This window comes from Sparus aurata, chromosome 13 (assembly GCF_900880675.1).
Source record: "Sparus aurata chromosome 13, fSpaAur1.1, whole genome shotgun sequence".
NCBI classification, from domain to species: Eukaryota; Metazoa; Chordata; class Actinopteri; order Spariformes; family Sparidae; genus Sparus; species Sparus aurata.
This window is the reverse complement of record NC_044199.1, coordinates 10,225,411-10,247,260: the sequence shown is the minus strand read 5'-3', so window position 1 is coordinate 10,247,260 and position 21,850 is coordinate 10,225,411. Positions and strand designations below refer to the sequence as shown.

Below are 21,850 nucleotides of genomic sequence, written 5' to 3'. Positions count from 1 at the left end.
GAAAATGAAAACACAAAAGGTAGCCAGTCCTTACATAACAGGTATGCTTTATTTAAACTATTTACATATAAACAGCATTGATGAGGCACGATTTATGACTGCAAGTCAAAACATTGTGTGTGTGTGTATATGTAAATAGTCAAGGTGACCCTTCTTTGCACTGTGTTTGTGCTCTGAAGAATATTTACTCTTGATTGGGCACTGAATTATACAAAAAGCTGCAAGTGTATTTAAAAAATCTATTCCAAAACCTTATAAGGTTCACTGCAGTATGTAAATCAAGCAACTGTCTTCAGCGCTTCCTTTAATTGCTTTCACATTTGCAGAGTAGAACTTGTTTGATCCTGGACAAAAACCCATCAGGATCGCACATTTTATAAACAAATGTCAGTAAGTTTAATGTCAGTGACCATTCTATGTGTCAACAAAAATCCTTCCAACAGTTTTGGCAAAGTCAAACCTCGAAACTATATCACAGGATACAAAAAAATGTCCATTTTGAAGCAAGTGAAGAGGAGGGCAAGTGTCAGGGTGTGAAGGAGATGAGGTTCAGTGGAGACACCCTCCTGACAGGAGTGTTGTTGTTTGAAAGTGGAGCGAACAGATCTGCTGATGGCGTCTCGATCTGATCTCTGACCTGTGAGATCTGCCTCAACAGAGCCTTTCCCTCTTCGCGAGCCTACAAGCAGAGTGACCACAGACACCAGTTAGTGTTTTACTACATACATTTTTATATATATATATATATATATATATATATATATATATATATATATATATATATATATATATATATATATATATATATATATATATATATATATATATATATATATATATATATATATATATATATATATATATATATATATATATATATATATAAAAAAAAAGCTATTCCAAGATACATATCAATATTTTAACATCTCAATTGCTAGAACTGGGTGACAAAATCACAATATTTGTGGTCAAATACCTCCAGATTAGTTGGAAGTAATTAGTAGTAGTGTATAAGTGGATATAATGACTGAGAGGGTAAAGGCCAGTATTAGAACAAGTAGAACAGCCTGGTAAATACAGAATTACCTCACTTTGCTGTAATTCAGCCTTTAAAAAAGGCGCACTACGTAGTTTTAGGTAAAAAGTTGTAATCAGGAGAGAAAGATCTCCATTGACGGATTTTTTTAAATGCCTTAACAAACTCAATAAACGTTTTGTTTTCAAGTCTGAATGAACCAACTGACCTTCAAAAGGACAACAAAGTTTCATACTGTTTATATTCTGCTGACCCTGCCACCTTTCTAGCTTCAAGCTGTGTTCTGGTGTGTGTGTGTGTGTGTATTTTCCTCTGAGAAAAGCTTGTTTAGTTAGAGTTTGTATTTCTCCTCCAAAACTACATATTGTCCCTTTAAAACCAGAAACACTTAATGACATCCTACATTTTAGACAATATATAGTCGCACATAACAATTACGTTCAACACAGTGTTTATTATTTGTGATCATGCAGGTGCACTTACATCATTGTAGTCACAACAGCGCTGAGCGCAGAGGGACGCCTCGTCGTAGAGCTTGTTCTTGAAATAGTACTGACCCAGGTAGCGCAGGGCTGTGCTCACCTCCGCATGCTCCAGTTGTTCCTGTGGAGACGGAATTTTATAGACACATATTTCGCCCGAAGAAACACATGGCCTGAATTGTATGCTGTTGTATTGATATTTGTCTTAACTGTAGAGCCTAAAACTACACATACATTTTGTGGACATATAAATGATATTTGAAAATGCTTACCCCACAAGAGAAAATGTCTTGGATGTAAAGCATATAACACTGGGCAGCATCGTCGGACTCATTCAGCTGCTCGTGGAGCCTGACAAAGATAAAATAATTTAAATCCAGCTCCTATTTCTGTTTGATACAAACATGCAGTCTGACAGAAGAATAAAGCTGCAGACCAGATCTTTATTTTGTGCTCGACGCTGAAGAAAATGTGATGACACCACTTTATTTTTAGACCACATCATCTGCTTCGTCTTACTTTTCGAAATTACATTTCCTCATTCTACACTGACAGACACTCACTTTGCCAGCTTGAGAAGAGCCATTTTCTCCACATCTCCAACGGAGTAAGCCCTCCAGTAACACTAGACAAAAACAGAATATGTCAAATCAGAAACAAGTCAGAAACCTTGGAGAGTTTATTACACAAACCATGACTCACTGACAGTTGGAACATACTTTCTTGGCTTCCACTTGCTGTGACAGTTTTTCGTAGCTTTCTCCCAGTGCGACCAGCATGCGTGAGTCATTGGGCCTGGAAAAATACATCACCGTGTCAAAAAAAAACATAATTGAGGACTGGATATTCTAACACATTTTTGTTCCCAAAATTATGTTAATTGTCCTGCAATAAAACACCTTTTTTTTTTCCATACCTGAGTTGGTGAGCCTTTCGATAATAGTACAAACAGTAAAAGGGCATCTTGAGGATCTCATATGTTTGACCCAGGCCATACCAGGCACGGTAGTCACGCTTGTTCACTTCAATGGCATGCCTGATGGACAGAGTACAGGTAAAAACAAGGAAACTCTCACAACAATACAAGCTGCTGTGAATCCGTCAAGCTGCTTTGAGCTGACCTGTAGGCCTGGATGGCAGCCGAAGTGTTCTTCATCTCCATGTACTCGTGGCCCATGAGAGTCCAGGCGCCAAGGCAGCGGGGGTTCAGTTTGAGGGCCCGCTGGAAGTATAGGGCTGCCTTCTCGTGCTGAGAGCGTAAACTGTAATAATTACCTGTGAATGACACACGCAACTTATTGCAAACATTGCTGTAATTGTGAATAATGTCTCAAAATGTTGTCAGAGCAGCTGACAAATGTTTTATAAGAGATGAAATAAAAGAAAAACTAAGCCAATATAATATGAATCTATCAGTCAGTTTTATGTATGCATTAACTATTTGTTCAATTTCTGAAAATTTGGCAGGAGAATTTATCTTCATTATTGTTAATCAGATTGGCACCACCCTTACCGATAACGCAGCACGTCTCCACTCTGTACTTGTCGATCTCCACCAGGTTGTGGGCCAAGTAGCTCAACTCTGGCTTCATGCTCTGTGGAAGCATTCATTACCATCAGCAACAGAACTAAAAACAGTTTTAATAATTTGGATTTATTATCATTTAGACCTCTATCAACTCTGTGAAACAACTGGGAGGCATAAGTTAAGAAACACTTTTTTAATGAATAATCAATAAGATTTTACAAGTGGCGAACTCACTTTGACATACAGCAGGTTAGAAAATGTGTCCATGTTGTCGATGCGATACGGATCCTGCTCCCTCAGCTCGTTGAACAGAGCCAAAGCTTGGTCGATATCTGGAATGAAAGAGACAAAGTGCTGTAAGATTAAACCTTTTCCCTTAACATTGTTCTGACAAGTAGAGTTCAGAAAAGAGGCAGAATATACCTCTGATGTTGTGGTAGGCAACAGCAATCTGGGAGATGATGTAAGTGCTCTTAGAGAAGCCGGCCTCGATCAGGTTCTGGTATTTTTGCAATGCCTCTTTGATCATCTGCAGCTCTGTGTACATGTGGGCCATGAAGAAGTCTTTAATCCAGCAGTCTGGCAGAGACAGGGACTTCAGCTGGGGAGAAAGACCAACGGACCAATGGAGATTAAATCATTTTAGTGTCTATAATTACCCGAGATAGAGCTTTCTTTGAGCTTCTTCACATTGATTAAATACTAGAAAGTTCTGCATTTGTTCTGTGATGAAAATGTGTATAACAGTCCCAAGACGGTGTTATAAGAATTGATTTGGGGTGTAAATGGTTAGATGTGTAAACACAAAAGGCATTTACCATTTCAATGTTGGTTACAAGGTTACTAAGCTCCAGCCAGGCGCCCCAGTGAAGAGGAAGTGAGTGAATTGCCTCAACAAACACCTCCACCGCCTCCTTCAGCAGATCCAGCTTTCGTAGCACCACACCATACCTGTGTTCACAAAAACACAGTTTATGATTGCTGTATTCCTTTGTGTAATCTGAGGAAAGTGTGTACACTTTTGCGGAAAGCTTCTTACAGATAGAGGGTGAATCCGTCCAACTCTCCTGCAATGTGCTTCTTACTAAGCTCCACCCTCAGCTCTCGCAAGGCTTCGTTGCGCACCTGACCCTTCTCAAGAGGACCTAGAATCACACACAGCAGACATAAAAGTGGTTCAGGGATAAAAGTGCATAATTTGCTTTGAGTGCTCTTTTAAATGGCCCGAACAGACAAGTCCTCACCCAGACTGTCCACTGTCTCATCGTCCTTCTTTTTCTCGCCCGACTGAAGACAAAGAAAGCAACGTTTAAATAAAAGTGAAATCGGTCTCGTCACTAAATGAAACCAAGGAACAAATGATGTGGGCATGCCAGATATCTAGATCTTACCAGATAGCGAGAATACATATAGAGGAAATAGGCCTTCTGACTGCAGCAGCCTTTCAGAAAGTAAGCAGCACGGTCGTACTCCTTCAGGTCAAAGTAGGATTTGGCCAGTGTGAGCGCATCCAGGTCTTGTGCATCGTCCTGTGTTTCGGGCAGACAGACAAAGATAAATAAATAAATAATAATTCAGTTGATAAATTCATCTTTATCAACTTAACTTAATCAAAGAAAGAAAAAAGGCAAATGTCTTTTTTTTTAAATTATATTTTCAGTGAAGCAAGTACAAAAACAACATACATTAAAGCAAATCATACATTTACCCCCTTTTAAAAAAAAGTTTAAATATATTATCGGCCAGTTTTGCTTTTTACATAAAAGCTGTCACTGGGGGGCAGTGTAACACTGCCCTTGCTTAAAAAAAAGGGAAACCAATGATTATCATTGAATGGAATTATCACACTTCACATGTAACTACACCTCACATTGTTTATTTCTTCCTTATGTAATACAATTTTCTGACTTTTTAATGCTCAATTGCAAGTCTTTGCTTATTTCATAATGTGTCAAAAAGAAAGGTCGAGTGATATTCTGTCAACAAATGTCACAAAAAGGCCAAAACTAACAATGGAATTGTTCCTACGAGCAGGTATCGCCTGTGTGGCCAAATCCTGATCTGACGCATCCTTTTGAGCGACAGACCACGTTGGGTGACTGCTATCATTAATTATGTTAAACATGTGCACTATGGGAGATCCAAAAAATATGCCATCCTGCTGCCGTAAATACTCACAACTGCACTAAATTTGTGGCAAAGAATTCCCCTGGCAATTTCATTATTTACTCCTGTTTGATAACTATTGTTAAAACTATACTTTCATCCATTCATATAGATGATCTTCAGTAGAGACTAATCTAAATGGGATTTAGGTAAATGTGTTTAAAATCATGCACAACATATCTACAATACTTTCATTTGACTGAGTGAGAATGTAAATGTCAAAACATGGATTCTTAGTGAAGAATAAACCATGAATCTAAATATCATACAGCTTCAATGAAGAACTGGAACAAGCTGATACCTAATATACTATATATTTGTGATACTGACATACAGCATAAATTAAATGATTTCAAAGCACAAAAATACATCAGACATGGGAGTGTACCTCAGTAAAAGGTGGTGACGGAGGTAATTCATCCTTGGGAAGACGATCCAGAGCGAATGCCAACTCAGAAGCCCTGTAATGCAAATGCAGGAGGCATGTGACATACAGTATCATACCTGTACCACTGATAACAGACAGGATCATTTGAGGATTAGGGGTTTAGTCTTATCACACTAGATTTCTAATTAAAGCAAGCAAAACAGCACACATTTTCTGTCTTTTAAATCCAACTTTGCCATTTCAAGATTTTCTAATTGACAGTAACTGACAATTACTACAAACGAGCCCAGTACTGGTAAAATGAAATAAAATAACTTTAAGGCTACACATTAGCAACTTGATAACAATGGTATCATACGTCTATGTGATTCAGTTAGATACCTGACAATGAAGTAACACATGATCTCAGACTCACAGTGTTATGGTCTCAGGATGCTCTACTTTCTATAACAATAAAATCCATCAACCTCTCGTATTTTGACGTAAGCAATCATTTAACGACGCTCACTGCTGATGTAAGTTACAACATTAATAGTGTTATACACTTAATGTATTCAGTAAACAAATGTAACGTTAGCACAATGGTTATAAAGAGACTGTCAACACTCAATAGCACTGCTAACGTAAGCTAACCGACTGTTAACTGGCGTTAACACTTGCTAACCGAGACAACAGAGCGAAAAGAAAGGCAGTTAATGGCACATTAGTCACAGTCAGACTCACCACTTCGCGCTGTGTAGAAGTCCTCTTTCTTTACAAAGCGATATCACCGATATTAGCTGTTTCTTGATTTGTACCAGGTCCCCAAACTCACTACAGAGAGCCGCCATTTTCATATTTTAGCGAGCAACTATGCTATTGGTGGAAGTTACAAAGAGGTAGTCCCGCCCACCAAGGATGACATCACTTCCGCTTCCACTTTTCTCCCCTTTCCTGTAGGACTTGTTCTTCTGAGTAAATCTGTGGTCTAGTTAGAATAACACAGCGTTTGCAATTCTATTCATAACCTGTTAAACCCCCCAGCACACAATAGACTACTTTGCATCATACCCACATGTACTTAGCCTAATAACATTAAATCCAAGTTGAATATTTTTCACAATATTTCATATAACAGCCACATTATCAAACAAAGGCTATAATGAAGACAAAAAAATCAACGACAGCATAGTTATATAGACTGCTAAACAATGACGCATAAAAAAATCACTGAAGGAGATCTCACCATCTTACAATTTGTATTAATACGTCCAAATTAGGTTTATATAAAAAGCACTTCTTGGTGACTTCATACCTCTCAATGTTGTCTAAACCCCAAATTAAGATCACACTGCACTAGATCTTCAGGGTCTCTGGTCCTTGAGGATTACTGTGTCAATACTGAGATTGGGAAAGTGGCACTAAAATACTATGCACCACACCAATGGAACAACTTGCAGAAACTCTTAAACAGATTTATATTGATTGAATGGGATCAGCTGGTCTCTGTTCATAGATACTGAGCGGTGTGAGTGTAGATGTTGAAATCAATTTTAGTCACTTTAACCCTCTTACAGACAGGGAGTGATACAAATGTAGGTGTTTTAATTGTAATGGCGTTACTTCCATTGCCTTATGTGGATTGCACATTTTTTCATTGTTTTAAATGTGGTTTTTATATGTGTTGTTTTCAGGGTGTCATTACAAAAGAGAGTTTGCTCTCAGTGACCCCCACTGTTAAAAATAAAGGTAGTGACGATAATGAAGGGTGAAGATTCTCCAATGTCATGTTACCAATATGTGCATTTGAATCATTGTTTCTCCACAACTCAAGGTAAACAAGGAAGGACAGTCTACAAGTGTAACACAAGAGTATAACCTTCAGTGTAGCCTTTAGTAACATCTCCCATCTCTTGTACAACGATTTTCAGCTCTGTTTGAGACATATTAATGAGCTTTTCATTTTCTAAACAATTGAAACAATTCTGTTACATTTATATGCACACAATCTTTGAATGCATTTAGCAATAGTGCTGCCTTGTTTTCCTCACCTTCAATCATATACTGGATAAAGACATCACAACATCAGCAGGACCTTCGCTCTATATTTAGCCTTTGTCTGAGACTTACAATAGCCTGGAGTTTACTGCTCTGTTAGCCATGAGCTTACAGTCCTTTCTCACTCAGAACTTCAAATGTGTGATAGCCCCACCATTAGCTTTGGGCTTAACTCTGCTATAGAGCAGGGTTTAACCCTGACTCCTAGAGGTCATGTCCAAAATACTGGGGTTAAAACAACTGCTGTGAACTGAAATTACAGCAAAGCGGTGAGGTGTTCGCTGTCCAGTCAAATAATTGTAAAAAAAATGGAAGTCGATTAGAAATGTGGACCCTAAGACTTGCTATACCTCTAGGCTTTCTGTACACTTCTGAGTTAAGGTCAGTGTGAAAAGTCTTGGTTCAGATGAACTGTATTCTTGGAGCTAGTACTGCAAACATACAAACTTCTGTTTCCTCCTAAGTACAGTCCAGTCCTGTATGTCCATGTCCCTATGTACATATATGGCATTTGCACAGCAACAGCCTGGCCTCCAGCCTTGAAATGCTTGCTGGTGACCCCTATAATGTCCCTGCGACTATTTACAGGAGCACAAATCCTAACCCACAGTCTATTTTCAGACCTCTCTTTGTTGCGCATGAAGAGGTCAACCTGCCTGTATGGCTCTTTAAAAGATAGGCTGAGGCAGATCTACAGAGAATTACACTCACAGCAAACTTTCAGATCATTATGTCTGAGGTATGAAAGTCTAAAGAAACAAAGTTTTTTACTGTGTCACGTCTCGTTTAGACAGCCACTGGCATTCAGAGAGACTTTTGAGTCTTTGACATTCATTTGAGAAGCATTGCCGCAAAATTTCATCAGTTCTTGTAATCATAGCACATTTCTTCAGTTTTATAACAGAATACACTGCGTTGGTTCACAACGATCCTGCCTTCTCAACGGCAAAAGCGCTGCTGATAATATGATTGTAAAATGCACCATAGCTGAATAGTTCAGACGGATAGACGTTAGGAAGGTTAAAACTTTATTCACGTCTTTATAAAGGATCTTTGATTTTTCTGAACATTATAATATGCGTTTGTTTTCATCGCAACAGCAGTTACCCATTTAATCAATATCTCGCTCAGAAAAGGAGTTTTTTACTTTCACTTTTTATGACTGCTTCTTGAGCCAAGAATGTGTCTTATCTGAGTGCCTGCCCAGCCCCCATCACTGCTCTCTGTGATCGGCCTTGCTTCACTGGTGCAGAGCTGACAAGGCTCATCATGTTCTTGTCAGTCAAAATGAGCAGCACCACTGGCTTTGGGGATTTCCACCACATTACACAGCTTCTCTGTGTGTAATGCTCAAATTCTCTCTATTTCTGCTCGGCATAATGTCACGATTAATGACTCTTGTTAAATTAAAAATGGAGTTGGGTTCACTTGGGAGTGTTCAACCATAAGTTCAATGACACTAAGACAGATCAACCAGACAATGAGCGTCTAACATCTACATTTACACAGTCCAAGTATAGGCCCTTCCAAAGGCTTCAGTGTATACAATGACGATGTATTGAGTCCAAACAAAAACTCAGAGGACCAGCATGCCTGCGCCCTTGAAAACAGTAGGCCAACAGGTGTTCACACACTAAAACCCACATGACAACTGCCGCACACAACTTCAATCATGAAGAGGTTCATTCTTCAAGTTTCTCTTGTAAAGTTTGGAGCAGAAATGCGTCATCTCTCTTTCATGCACACAGGGAACACTGCAGCACACAGTGTCTTTTGATCACACAGGCTGATGTCCACAGCTGCCTCATCCATCAATAGAAAAGAGCGAATGGAATGCAAGTGAGCAATTGAGCCCAAACATAATCCATTTGATTACAGAAGAATGTGATCCAAACTGAATACTTTTTGATTAATTTTGCACTACTTCACAATCAAACATTGGGAATATTACATGCTGTTTTAAAAATATGGAAGCGGCCACAACAATTGGATTTACACAGATCCTACTGTTTTTTCTTCTTCAGTGCAACAGCTACTTTCAAAGCATTGCAACTATTCTCGTGCAATGCTACATATATTTAATGCATGTTGCACTGTTTTTTACTTTTACTATTCTAGATGAGTAGTTTTAGAAAAATTCTAGTGTTCTACTGTTTACTACTACCATGATGATTATCTGCTGTTGTACATCATATTCTGTACAATGAGAATAAAGGCTTTGTATTCCACTGATATGAAAATAAATCAAAATTTAAAAGATTTTCATATTCTAAATATGTAATCAAAAAAAAAAAAATCAAGTAATTCTTGATCGTGTGACTGATTCTTAATCTAATTGCAAATGATGCACTGTGATGATTGCATTCACCTGTTTTAGTAATTTGGCCATTTAATCTTGTTTGCATGTGATCTGTCACATCCCAGCCCTGCTTGGGAACTGAAAGCACATGCAGTGAGCAGACGTTTGGCAGATGGGGGTAGGTTGTAAGAAGAAGTTCCCAGTTTTGCCAAGGGGTGGCACTGTCTAACTGAATTCACCTTGACCAGGAGGGGGGAAAAAATACCCAATGAAGTTCGTTAGTGTAAAACAAAAGTTTTAAACATTGTGAAGATTAAATCATCAAAGCAAAAATAAGTTATCTGTTTTCCTTAGAAGTGCTTGGCTTCCTTCCCTCTCCTTGAAAGACCTTCGGATGACTGTGTATGAAATGTCTTTCTTATAATATCTATTTAATTACTTGAATTTTATCCAAAGAAGTGAACTGGGAATTTGGTATGAGGAACTAATTGACTCCGGTCCCTCAGCTCTCCTTAAGGAGACGTGAGGATGACACAGAACAGTTTTTGCATCAGCCGAGGGAGAGTGGGTCCTCTACTGAAATACTGCACAGTCCTGAGCGTCTGGTTGTTTGGTTTGATACGACACATGAAATCCAGCTTGTCAGAAAACTCGACGTGGATCATGATTCTCCATTATTCACTCACAAGACAGCTGAATATACTTCCCCCTTCATTTGGATGCAGTGTCTCCACTCACCTCCCTGCACTTACTCTCAGTTGGACACTTTCTGTCCGACGCGTCTCCTTATTTTACCCCACAGAGCAAAAAGCCAGTTAAGAAGACTGACAAAGTAATCAAGTAGCACTGCAGTTTACAAGGCCGAGCACATGGCTCACTGAGCAGGTTGAAAGAGGTGCAGAGATGGGCCATATAGCCCATCGCTTTCACTCAGCCCATCTTCAGTTCCTTGTTTTCATCAAAGTTCTGTCTCTCCCTCTCTCTTACACAGTCTCAAACTCACATTTCTGATGTCCAATTTTCTTCTTGCCTCTATAGTGCTTCACTTAAACGTTCCCCGTGCGCACACACATACAGACACACACACACACACACAGACACACACACACACACACACACCTCAGGTATGGGCTGGTGAAGTGCATGATGGAGCTGCTGAGACTGAAGAATTTTGAGACAGCTGTGTAATTGAAGGCGACAGTATGCCTACAATGAGCTCGATTGTTTCTTTTGTGTGTTTGTTCACGTGTGTAAAATGCCTTCCCCTTGGGATTCAAAGCTGTTCCCAACAATCCACATAATACACTATCATATAAAATTTGGATTTGCTGTTCTTTTTTTTCATATAAGGACACTTTTTAAACCACAATACTCTATTAATGGCTGTGAATGACATAGTGCCTGCAGTATTTCACCATTGAAGTAAAACATGTGTGTGTATCTGTTACATTTGTGTAAGTAAGCATGAAAACGTGGCTTTCCAGATTTGCCCAGTCCCCCTTGGTGATGATCTTCAGGGCCCGTCGTATGACCCTGTGATTGGCTGTTGATGTTGTTCAGTTGGACTGATAACAGCCAACAGCCATGTCTCATCAGGACAGCCACCACCTGAGCACTGCACCACTCTGCCTGCGCAGGGACACAGTCACGCTCTACTCTGCACTGGACCTTTATCTTGAAATAAAAAATATGAGTGGCAGAAGCATTATTTAGATTCATAAGTAAAAGTACCAATGCAGTGATGTAAAACTACTCCAATCCATCATACTTAAGCAAAGGAACAGAAGTATTACAAATGGCTAAATGTACTTAAAGTATCAAAACAAAAGCACTCAAAATGACCCCTGTGGCTGATAGATTGTTGCATAGGACATTGTAAGATACATTTATACTAATGGATCAAATATGCAGGCGGCGTTTAACCACCTCCGGAGCATCGTAAGATAAATCTGAGCCATTGAGAGATGAATGAATAACAAGAGAGGAAAGAAAAACATAAGACAAACAAAGCAGTTTTTTCTGTCAACAACTTATAGACTTATAGACATCTGAAATGTAACAAGGGGCCGCAAATACAAATGTTGAATTTTGAGGGGTCAACGGACAAAAACGTTGGTGGCAGAACTGATTTATGGGGGGATTTCGGTATTTTTAAACCTGGTCTCTATATAAACATGCCTTGGTGGGAAAAGGTTTCATAAGTGCCAAAAGTTTTGGTATCCGTCCAGTAGTTTGCCTCATAATTTGCAACCTAATTCTTTGGGGCAACTAAGACCGGAGATAGGTTTTACCAAGACTTCATGAACAAATATGTCAAAACAATCTAGATGAGGCAACAACTGTAACAACTGACAATTTTGTGAACTTCGACAGTTGAAGTTGCCCCAAAGGATTACATGGCAGCCGTATCATGGCTGCATGCTAAAGTGATCTAAGGTACTGATTTCAAAACATTTGGTCATTGTGAGTCATTTACCAAACAAAACATGTAAATGTCCAATTATTCTTTAATCTTCAACAATGCGTTTTAATTTATAAGCGCGTTATCATTTTTCTGTGTGTAACATCTTAGTCTGTAAGCTGACAGATAAATGTAGTGAAATAAAATTACAGTATTTCCCTCTTAAATATAGAGGGGCAGTATAAAAAAAAAGTGCAGTCCCTCAATTTTGTAGCTAAGTTCTTGAGTAAATGTAATTACTTGAATAATACATCTTAAGAGGCAGTAAAGCAGGTTTTTCAGTACATGATAATGAAGCACTCTCATGATCTAAAGTGTCTTTCTATTCTGCGCCTATTGCCAGCTTTCGCAGCTGGGCAGCCAGACATTCTGTGCTATTCTTTACCGTGAAGAAAGTGTTTTGATTGAGGTTGTTTGAGGAGAGCAGGAGAGAGGGTGAAGAAGGGGGATTCTGCAGAAAGAAAAAAAAAGAAAAAACTCTTAACGTTCAAGTCGTTCTGTCAGTCAGTCAGTCAGCCAGCCAGCCGGAGCTCTGCAGTAGCCACATCCTTCATGTCAAGGTGGCATGTGATGTGTCCCAGAAACACGTCAGGCCGCGCAGAATGGCTGAGACAGATGTGTCATGTCTATGCACCGAGGGGGAGAGAGAGGGATATGTTTTGAGTTTGGGATTAATTTGCCTTTTGGGACAGGTGCTGAGAGGAGCGGGAGCAGACACAATAAATCTAATGTTACAGGCAACAACCCCCCGTCCGACTTCACAGAACACGGGGGAACATGTAGGTGACTAATTCATACGGAAAATCTCCGTCAGCGATATGCTTTTACACCGCTGGTATTATTTCCTGTAAGGCGATACCCCTTCGTACTCCTGGTCCTCTTTGAGCAGTATGGATTTGGGCTGGTAGCACTCGCGTAGCCAGCTGGTGACAACAAATTATACAGAGTCAGTTTCAGTTACCCTCGATTAAAACCAGACATTACATCATATTCTAACTGAAAAAAATAAAAATAAATCATGCTCCGGGTTAAATAATTTCATACCACAGTGGCCCTGGTCAACTGCAGGAGTTATGGTGCACGGATGAATTTAGACATATAATCAACCAGTCAAACATAATTATCAAGAGATGTAATACAGGGCGGATATGGCAGCACAGAGAGGGGGTGAGGATGATGGGCTGCTGCACCCAAGGCTATGTAAATACATTATTTAATATTTTATGATTCATGACTATATACATGAATTCTCATCTGAGCTCTCTTTCCTCCATGAAACCCAAGAAAGATATTACAAATTCATAGCGGGACGACATGTTCTCTGTTCTCTCCACCAAACGCTCTCAGGTAATTAATAAAATGGGAAGCAATAACGATTATTGCCAACACACATTTGGCGGCGTGTCTGCTATTGTAAGTTCACTCATTTTTCATGGGATAGCCTCAAAAATTAATTGACAAAAAAAAATAAATGCGTTGCTCAATATAACAAAACAAAGTGTTTCTTGGCCGGTGCTAGAACAGAGATTGATGATGGTGATCCCATCCAAGATCAATGGAAATGGGATGTACCAACCAAGTTGTCATAACTTGTTTTTCTGGAAATCTAAACATCTGTGACAAAGACAGTTTCATGGCTCTGCCCCTCCCAGATGATGAGGAACCTCATTAAAAAAAAGTTCTTGGACTTTTACTAGAATTTAGTCTTACGATCGTTAGGCATTGGTGTGCATACGTTCAATTTGAAGAAGATGCTGAGCAGACAAAACCTTGACTGAACTTGCAAATTTTAATTTTTTTTTTGCTTTAATTTGAACTTTTCTAAAGTCGGTTGTGATTGCAGAGGGGATTGGCTGTCGAAACCAACCACACATAGATTGGTTCCCTAGAAGTCTTGCTTTTATAATGCTCTTCTGTCTGTCATCAGGCTAAATTTCCCCCCCACAAAAAATAAAGGTCTTATTAGAGCACAAAGGAAGTGCATCTACCGGTTGCGCAACCAAAACAGGAAGAGGCATAATTTACCCCGGTCGTTACACCCAGGAAACGTCTGGCAAAGAAGGTGAAGAGGGAGAGCGATAGAAACCGAGATAAAACAAGAGTAAGCGATGGAGAGCTCTCCCGTGGTGGGTCAAAGTCTGTCCCCCCTTTGATATGCGTTTCCACTTACGACTCAAGACAGTTCAAAACTAGCACTGTTTCTGCTCGATCTGTAAGTAACAAAACCTGTCTACTTAATGATATAACCAGGTGTGCCGCGCTGCCTTTTCTTAGCACCGAGATCAGGATTTCTAGGTCAGATTGAGATTCTTACGTCATTGGACAGTAGCCAGACTGCTCACCGTAGCCATGTTGCTAATGTCATCTTTGCAACAGTGGTGCTAAACAATAATACCACAGGAAATCACAAGGAGAGAGAGAAAGTTGGAAAAATGTCTTTCTGCTTTAAGCAGACTCTGAGAATCACTTGCTAGGTGTGTCTCTGCAAAACCACAGATAAGTTATAAACAAACGTTTCTTTATGTTGCATCTTTATCGCTTAGGTTTAAAGAGAGAGACACTTGGTGAGGGTTAGGAAGGCTTTAAATTAGGGGTGTAAAGATTCACTGATACAAATCGGTGACCGGTTTTAATGTTATAGATGTGACTACATCGATATGTGATTTAAATGTATCTTTAATGTGTGGATGGCCTGATTCTAAAGTTATTTATCAGTTGACTGAAGCTTTGCTGCTAATTCTGCAGAGGGTCCCTCAACTCGTAAAAGGTCTACGCGAGATTCTCGCGAGAGTAACGTTAAGGTATCCGATGGAAAAACCACAAGAACAACAACAACAACATGTCATACAACTCCAACACTGTTAACAATGCACCAGTTAATCTGAAATCTGAAATTTGGATTTTATTAGAAGGGGGGACATTTGGACAAAAGTCTGGCCATACGTAAGATCTGTAGAACAGCTATTAAGTACAGCGGTAGCGGACAAATCTGAAAACTCACCTGGTGAGATGGCATGGAGAAAACTACGCAGGTGACGAGGAGTCTGTGGATGCTAACTTTAGTAACGTTACAGCTAACACAAGCAAGAACATGCAAGACATCGACATGGCTATGAGAGACTTTTTCCAGCCACAACTTAGCCACAACTTAGGGAGGTCCAAGGTAATCACGGCATCTATAGCCCGTTTTATTTTGCGAAGGACTTGTGACCTTACAGCATCAAATCGTATCGAAATCACATCGCATCGCATCAAATCGCACCAAATCATTCCGTATTTAAAATGTATCATCCCTGAAATGTATTGTAGCCCATGTATCTAGATGCGTATCGAATAGTCTTATGAGGGAGAGATGCACAGCCTTACTTTAAATACCTGTTTTGGTCGCCATGTTCACAGAAGGACATCCAACTTCCTGTGAAAAATAGCCAGTTTTTGGTTGCCACAAAATGGCTGGAAATGTCCCCTGCCGACCTTAAAAGTGTTCACTGGTGTGTTTCAAACTGTGGTCGGCCGTTTGGCAGCCTTGAATGAGGGCTATTCATTACAAACTCACACTATGGAGATTCAAAGCTTTTTTTTTTTTTTACTGGCGGGGATCCCACAGTCTTAATATGCATCCTAATATGTCATGGTGAACATGCTGAGAGCTGCAGATTCAGGTGATAATTCTCTGTGGGTTCATAACTTTCAAACAACTTGTTTATTGTCATCCAATTCTTTATTATTATGAAAAAATACTGGTTATGGCCACTTTACAGCTTCAGAGGATTCAAAGGGAGAAAGCTGTATGTTTTCAGATTTAAAAGGAACTCTTGCCCAGAAAGCTTCCATCTGTAGCAGAGCTTGAAATGAACCCTCCAGACCACACTATATTTCATGTTGACAGGTGAACTTAGATACCTTCAAAGGTGAGCTTATTGTTTCACGGTTATGCACTACTGGTGCCACATCTCCACATGGCATTCAGAACGCTTTGTTCACCTGACTGAAAACTCCCTCTGTGGAGAATTCATTTCCATTGTTGTGAGCGATGTTTACATCCCGCTGGAAGCCGCCGCTGTCTTTCGTGAACTGGATCACTTCTTGTCCTCAATGGGAAGTTCCCACGCTCTGCGTTGTTATAATGTTTGGTAACACTAACCACACCAATCTGCCTTTAGAGCTCCCTAACGACAAGCAACAGATGACATGCCCCGGCGGACCAAACACTGGAGCAGAGTTTCATGTCAGACCCTGATGCTTACCGCCTGCCACTGCAGACTCTGCTGGGACTGTCTGACCACATCACGCCGCTCCTCTCAGGGACTGTTTTTAAGTGCACAAACTGGGTTATGTTCGCTGCAGCTTGCTTGGGACACGTTTGATGCACTCGCTGACATGCCGACATCACAAAGAACAGCGTTTTGTGTGAAGATGTGTGCACCATCGCAACCGCTGACAGAGAACTGCTCTTTTTCGAGATCAAGGCCCAGCGAAAGCAGCATGTTGGAGACCTCATCAAGGCTGGAAGAGAGCCGAAACTTCACTGAGTTCCCATTATGCCGTCGTTTTATCCCTCCTTTTCAGAACGTTTTTTGCGTTATTCATGCTCGTACATGGCAGAACACTTTGAGCTTTTAAATGCCGAGGAAACTATATCAATTTGGGAAGCCAAAAGAAAAAGAAACTTCCCATCCTCTCTCTGTCTTTTCTGTCTCACTCTTTGTTTCGCCCTCTTTAATACACACAGCGGCCTTGAAACGAAATTAATTAAAAACTATGCAGAATAATTAAAAACTGATGTGAATAAGGACAAAAGAATCATTCAGATTGCAAGACAGCTGATTTTAAAAAAAGACTCACTACTTTTCAAAAGGGGTTTGATCTACCGCATATCAAGTCACATTTCTCAATTTTGAGTGACACTTTTGATACATACAAGGCAAATAAAGCGGCAGCAAATTTTCTTATAATTAATTTTGAAGATTAACATACAACATATTTTACTCTATGAGATACCTTACCTTCAGAGGGGAGAAATATCTGCTGTTCCTGTTTTCTGTGGCTGGGATGTGTTTTTCTTAATCAGGTTCCACTGACAGAGTGTTATTGTGCTTACGTCTTAAACCCTGATTTAATTATTTTACGTTAATAGAGAAAGCACCAATACGATGATAACATTGTGCGGCAGCCGTCATTCAAGGCGACCCATTAAAGAAGATGACACAACAAAAGAAAAAGCAACACAATTATTTGCGAGTGATTGCCTTGTTCCGCAGTACATCACACCACTCTCACCATTTGAGTCAAATATATTGCATATGACTTTATCAGAACAGGCGCCCTGTTTTACAAGTGCTACAAGTTTACATCATAAACAAAATAAACATAAAACATGACAGTAATATGGAAACAACAGCTGATAGAAGCCTAACCCTAAGATATTGACTAAGAGCGGGCATTAGACTTGAAAGTATTACTAAGAGTCACCAGAGTGTTGCAGTCAAGAGTGTTGTTGTAAGAATATATACACTCATAATAAATAGTGCCCTTGATGAGCTCTCTGAAGCTATTCAGAGACACCAGACTTTTGAGCATCAGCATCTGTCTGTTGTGAATTATTCCATAGGATGGTGAAGCACATCTCGATTTCTTACGCTGAGTGCCATCATTACGTCCCGAACAGATTAAAAACCGACTCTCTAGAGGAAAATAGTATGACCCACCAGATGTAGACTTTTATTACAAGCCTGCCATTGGCCAATTTAGTCGACATTCTCTTCCCCTCCCCCTATCTGCATCTCAGTGTTTTTCAAAACCCCTGTTGCCTCGTAGAACAACAAGAACAACCTCCAAGCTTGCAAAGTTGACCTGATTGCTATTGGTATGAATGTCAAACAAGCTATAGGAGCAGTTAAATTTGCATTAGCAGGGATTCAGCAATTCTGTTGCCAGAGTTCACCTCCCCTCGTGCAAATGTTCCCCATCGCTGCATCCTGGGTACAAATCCATCACTTTGACTTGGATACAACGACAACGCCCAAAATGTACGAAGACAGACAATCTTTTCAAACTCTCCCATCTTATAATGAAGCGAAAAAGCCTTCAACCTGATCTCCTGCAAACTGATTGATGGTAGGTGCAGTATGTTGTTTCTTTACATGACGTAACAAAATGCATATTTGACGGATTTAGGTTGGACAGAGAGTGTCCAACATGGTGTTGCATCACCTTAGGACATGGTGTAAACCCACAAGCTAGAAACTATTGGCACATTCGCCAGGTAAGCGACTCTAACTGAACAGGCGCCGTCTTTGGGTGCTGTGTCTGGTTCGACTATACATCGATGATCCTGGACTTGACATTGGCCAAGACAACTGTGATTGATCTTAAAAGAGTCTAGGTGCTGTATCCTAGGCAACTGGATGTGGTTCAGTTTCTTGAAGACGTTTGTCCTTTCATCCAAGAGGCTCTTCAGTTCTAACTAACTGAGTGGGAGTTGAAGGCTTTTAAGCTGGGTGTGGGAGTGTCCTTACAGAGTCGCTAAGGACATGTGTGAGCTCTGAGTTTCAGAGTCGTTAGGGCCACTTGTGGGTTGTTGGTCAAGGCATCCTTCATGTGGGTTGCTAGGGCTAGCTGTGCTCAGGTGTGAATGGTTTTTAAGCTCTCTGGGGAGAGACCTTAGTATTGCATTGTAGGTGTGGTTAGTTTGAACTGAAGAAAGCTCTTGGATGAGAGGTGAAACGTTCTTTAAAAAACTGAAACGAGTCCAGTTGCCAAGGATGCAGCACCTAGAGTTACAATGACCTTGATGATTGAGAACCTCCATCAAACCAGGGCATTGTTAGAGAGACCTCTCTCCAGGGCTGGCACGGTGCTGTGGAGTCTTAAGAAGAAAATAGAGGGCTTTTTCCCCATAGATTCCAACATTTGATATACGTCATACATTTAATTGATATGAAACTTACACATGTGTGAGAAAGTGGCCAAATCGATGGAACAGTCATTCAGCATCATATATTATTTAAGCTTAAGTGCATTTTGCCCCCTGACTCTTACATCAGAACATCTCCATTATGCTTTAGTTAATAAGATGCACTCCTGGATAACTTCATTGCCTCTGCATGCACACACAAACTCTCTCTCTCTCTCTCTCTCTCTCTTACACACACACACACACACACACACACAGTGAGGGAGAGGGGAAGGACAAGACATTCATTTTTCATGTGTCAACACTGGGAAGAGAGTGCACATTCTATGGTGCTCTTACAGTTCATGTTTTGTTTTTTTACGACGGAGCACAAAGAAAACGCTTGAATATCACATCAGTGCGTCAAAGCACACATCTGCACACGCTCACGACCTCGCACAACAGGTTCACGATGCTGCTTTTGTCACTTTCTGATGCAGCCGCGATGTGATTGCAGCGTTTCTCCGTTGTGTCAGAACCAACAGAAATATCTTAACCCCCCCCCCAAGTGAGAGACACATTCGTCTTCTTGAAAGCCTTGAACCATACTCACATTAACAGCCTCATTAAGCTTGTGTCGTGACATTTAATTACGAATTTGGATGTTTTTTAGGTGTGATACTGAAAATAATTCCAGCTGTTTCTAACTATGATCTCTTATGACTATAAAAAAAAAAAGTCCTGGTCTCTGACGGCCGTGTTTGGTCTGTTCATGACACAATTGATGCTGAATACTTAGAAACATGCTGACGGAGCTCGAGGCCTCTGATATGGTCAATTAATGTGGAACTCCTCTGAATGTCAAAAATGTAAAATTTAGTGCCCCATTTTTTTTTTAAATTTCAGTCTTATCTGCAGTCAGAGGTACTCTAAAGGACAGCTATTGAGTCAGACTTGATTAAATAGATCTATGGATCAATTTTTCATCCTCAAAAACCTTTTTTTTTTTTTAAATGACTCAAGGCAATTACTGCAGAGTTTGCCAAAGGTCTCCTCTCCGTCTTCTCTCTCTCTCTCTCTCCCCCCTCTTTTGCTTTCCCTTTGCTTGCATCACTCACATCTGCCTTTGTAGAGTGAATTAGTAAAAGACTGCACTAATAAAAGAGCAGCCAGCCGGAGCTGACTGATTGAATTAATAAGCAACATAATCATAGCTGATCTGTAAAGTTATCTACAAGCTCTGGGTGTAGCACGCTGGAGAGCGTCTGGCTGCCTGTCACAGCCCCGCATCTGCTCTCTGCTGCTGTCAATCGCATCTTCACCTAATTGCTTGAGATAGGGTTTGCAAATTGTCTTAAAGGGCTCCCCCTCTCTTTAATTTTGCTCAGATAAAAACTTGGAGGTGCTTGGTTTGCTAATGGCTGCCTTGTTTGGAAGTTCACTGCAGTATAATCAAAATAAACAGAGATTTAGACCAGCATATAAGATATACTACCTGAGCAAGGACACTACAGGTGAAAACATTGTTCTTCCATGGGCTGGTCAATTTTGAGATTTTGGCCTATTTTGCTTCCATAATATGTCCCTCAGACTAATAGAAGGGGAATGTTCAAAACATCTATGTCTTTTTTTTAGTTCAGATTTAAGTGCTGGAAATATATGCACACTTGCGCATGTTTAATTACACAGTCTCATTTGCATTTATAAACATAGAGGGTCGGAAAAATAGTGACACAAAAAGAAATAACTGTCTTGGTATCTTTAAAGACCGTTTCCTCAAAACAAGTTTTACTCTGGGCACAAAATCTCCACTTCAGTGACACTCACACCAATGTTCTGAAGGTTTTTACAGAGGGGCTTGTTCATTTATCATTCATAGCCTGACTTAGATAACATTTTATTCCTAAAAACATGGCAAAAATAGATTTGTATAGCTGTTGGCAGGATTTTGTGATTCATGGCGTGAAAAAAAGTTATATACTAAACTCCCTTTGTCAAAAAAGTTTGACAGTTTGCAGACAAGATGGTAAAAGAATTCTGAACGCTGGCCTTACCCAGTGTTCAGATTTCAGGAGTTTCAGAGCTCATACCTCAGCCAAGGCCACACAGTCCCCTGACAGAATCTCCATTATGTCAAGACTATCAGAAAGACATATTTAAATCTGTTGGATACGGATTTCTGTTAGGATCTGCTTCTCATAGATACCAGCCACCAAAATATGCCCAGTTTCTTTTCCTCAAGATTCATTAACTATTCCCTTTGAAATTAACAAAAATGTTAAATAACACCATTATCTCTGAAATTCCCCAGATCTGTACCTTTATCCAGATCTGCACCAAAAGTTAACAGGGTCCAGTCTGGACCAAAAACCCATCTTTCATCTAGGTTTTGCGTAATCCTGCTGACAAACCAAACCAACAAATGGACACAGCCAAGTATAAAGAACGCAACCTCCTTGGTTGAGGTCTTATTTCAATTCATATATTTAAACATGATATTTAGAGGAACTGATGATGAAAAAAAAAAAAATGTGTCTTAATGTAAGTAATCAAATTGG

At 39.9% G+C, this 21,850-nt stretch overlaps 1 protein-coding gene across 1 annotated transcript; it reads right to left on the bottom strand.

Annotated features, from left to right (window-relative positions):
- Nucleotides 1-27: 27 nt before the first annotated feature.
- On the bottom strand, nt 28-6,474 carry cdc23 (CDC23 (cell division cycle 23, yeast, homolog)). The gene is made up of 16 exons (XM_030438774.1): nt 6,324-6,474; nt 5,601-5,673; nt 4,438-4,575; nt 4,291-4,333; nt 4,086-4,191; nt 3,865-3,997; nt 3,470-3,647; nt 3,281-3,378; nt 3,032-3,113; nt 2,640-2,793; nt 2,435-2,554; nt 2,238-2,313; nt 2,082-2,143; nt 1,791-1,869; nt 1,520-1,639; nt 28-679 (listed from the first exon to the last, which is right to left on the bottom strand). The coding sequence occupies exons 1-16, from the start codon at nt 6,434-6,436 to the stop codon at nt 527-529; spliced, it is 1,728 nt and encodes a 575-aa protein (XP_030294634.1). The 5' UTR covers nt 6,437-6,474; the 3' UTR covers nt 28-526.
- Between the last annotated feature and the right edge of the window lie 15,376 nt (nt 6,475-21,850).

Excerpts from the sequence above, each read along its gene's own strand:
- cdc23 (XM_030438774.1), bottom strand. The coding sequence starts at position 6,436 with ATGAAAATGGCGGCTCTCTGTAGTGAGTTTGGGGACCTGGTACAAATC. Across the intron at positions 5,674-6,323 it reads CTTCTACACAGCGCGAAGTG|GGCTTCTGAGTTGGCATTCG; the intron begins GTGAGTCTGACT and ends TTTGCATTACAG. Across the intron at positions 1,870-2,081 it reads GCTCTTCTCAAGCTGGCAAA|GCTCCACGAGCAGCTGAATG; the intron begins GTGAGTGTCTGT and ends TATCTTTGTCAG.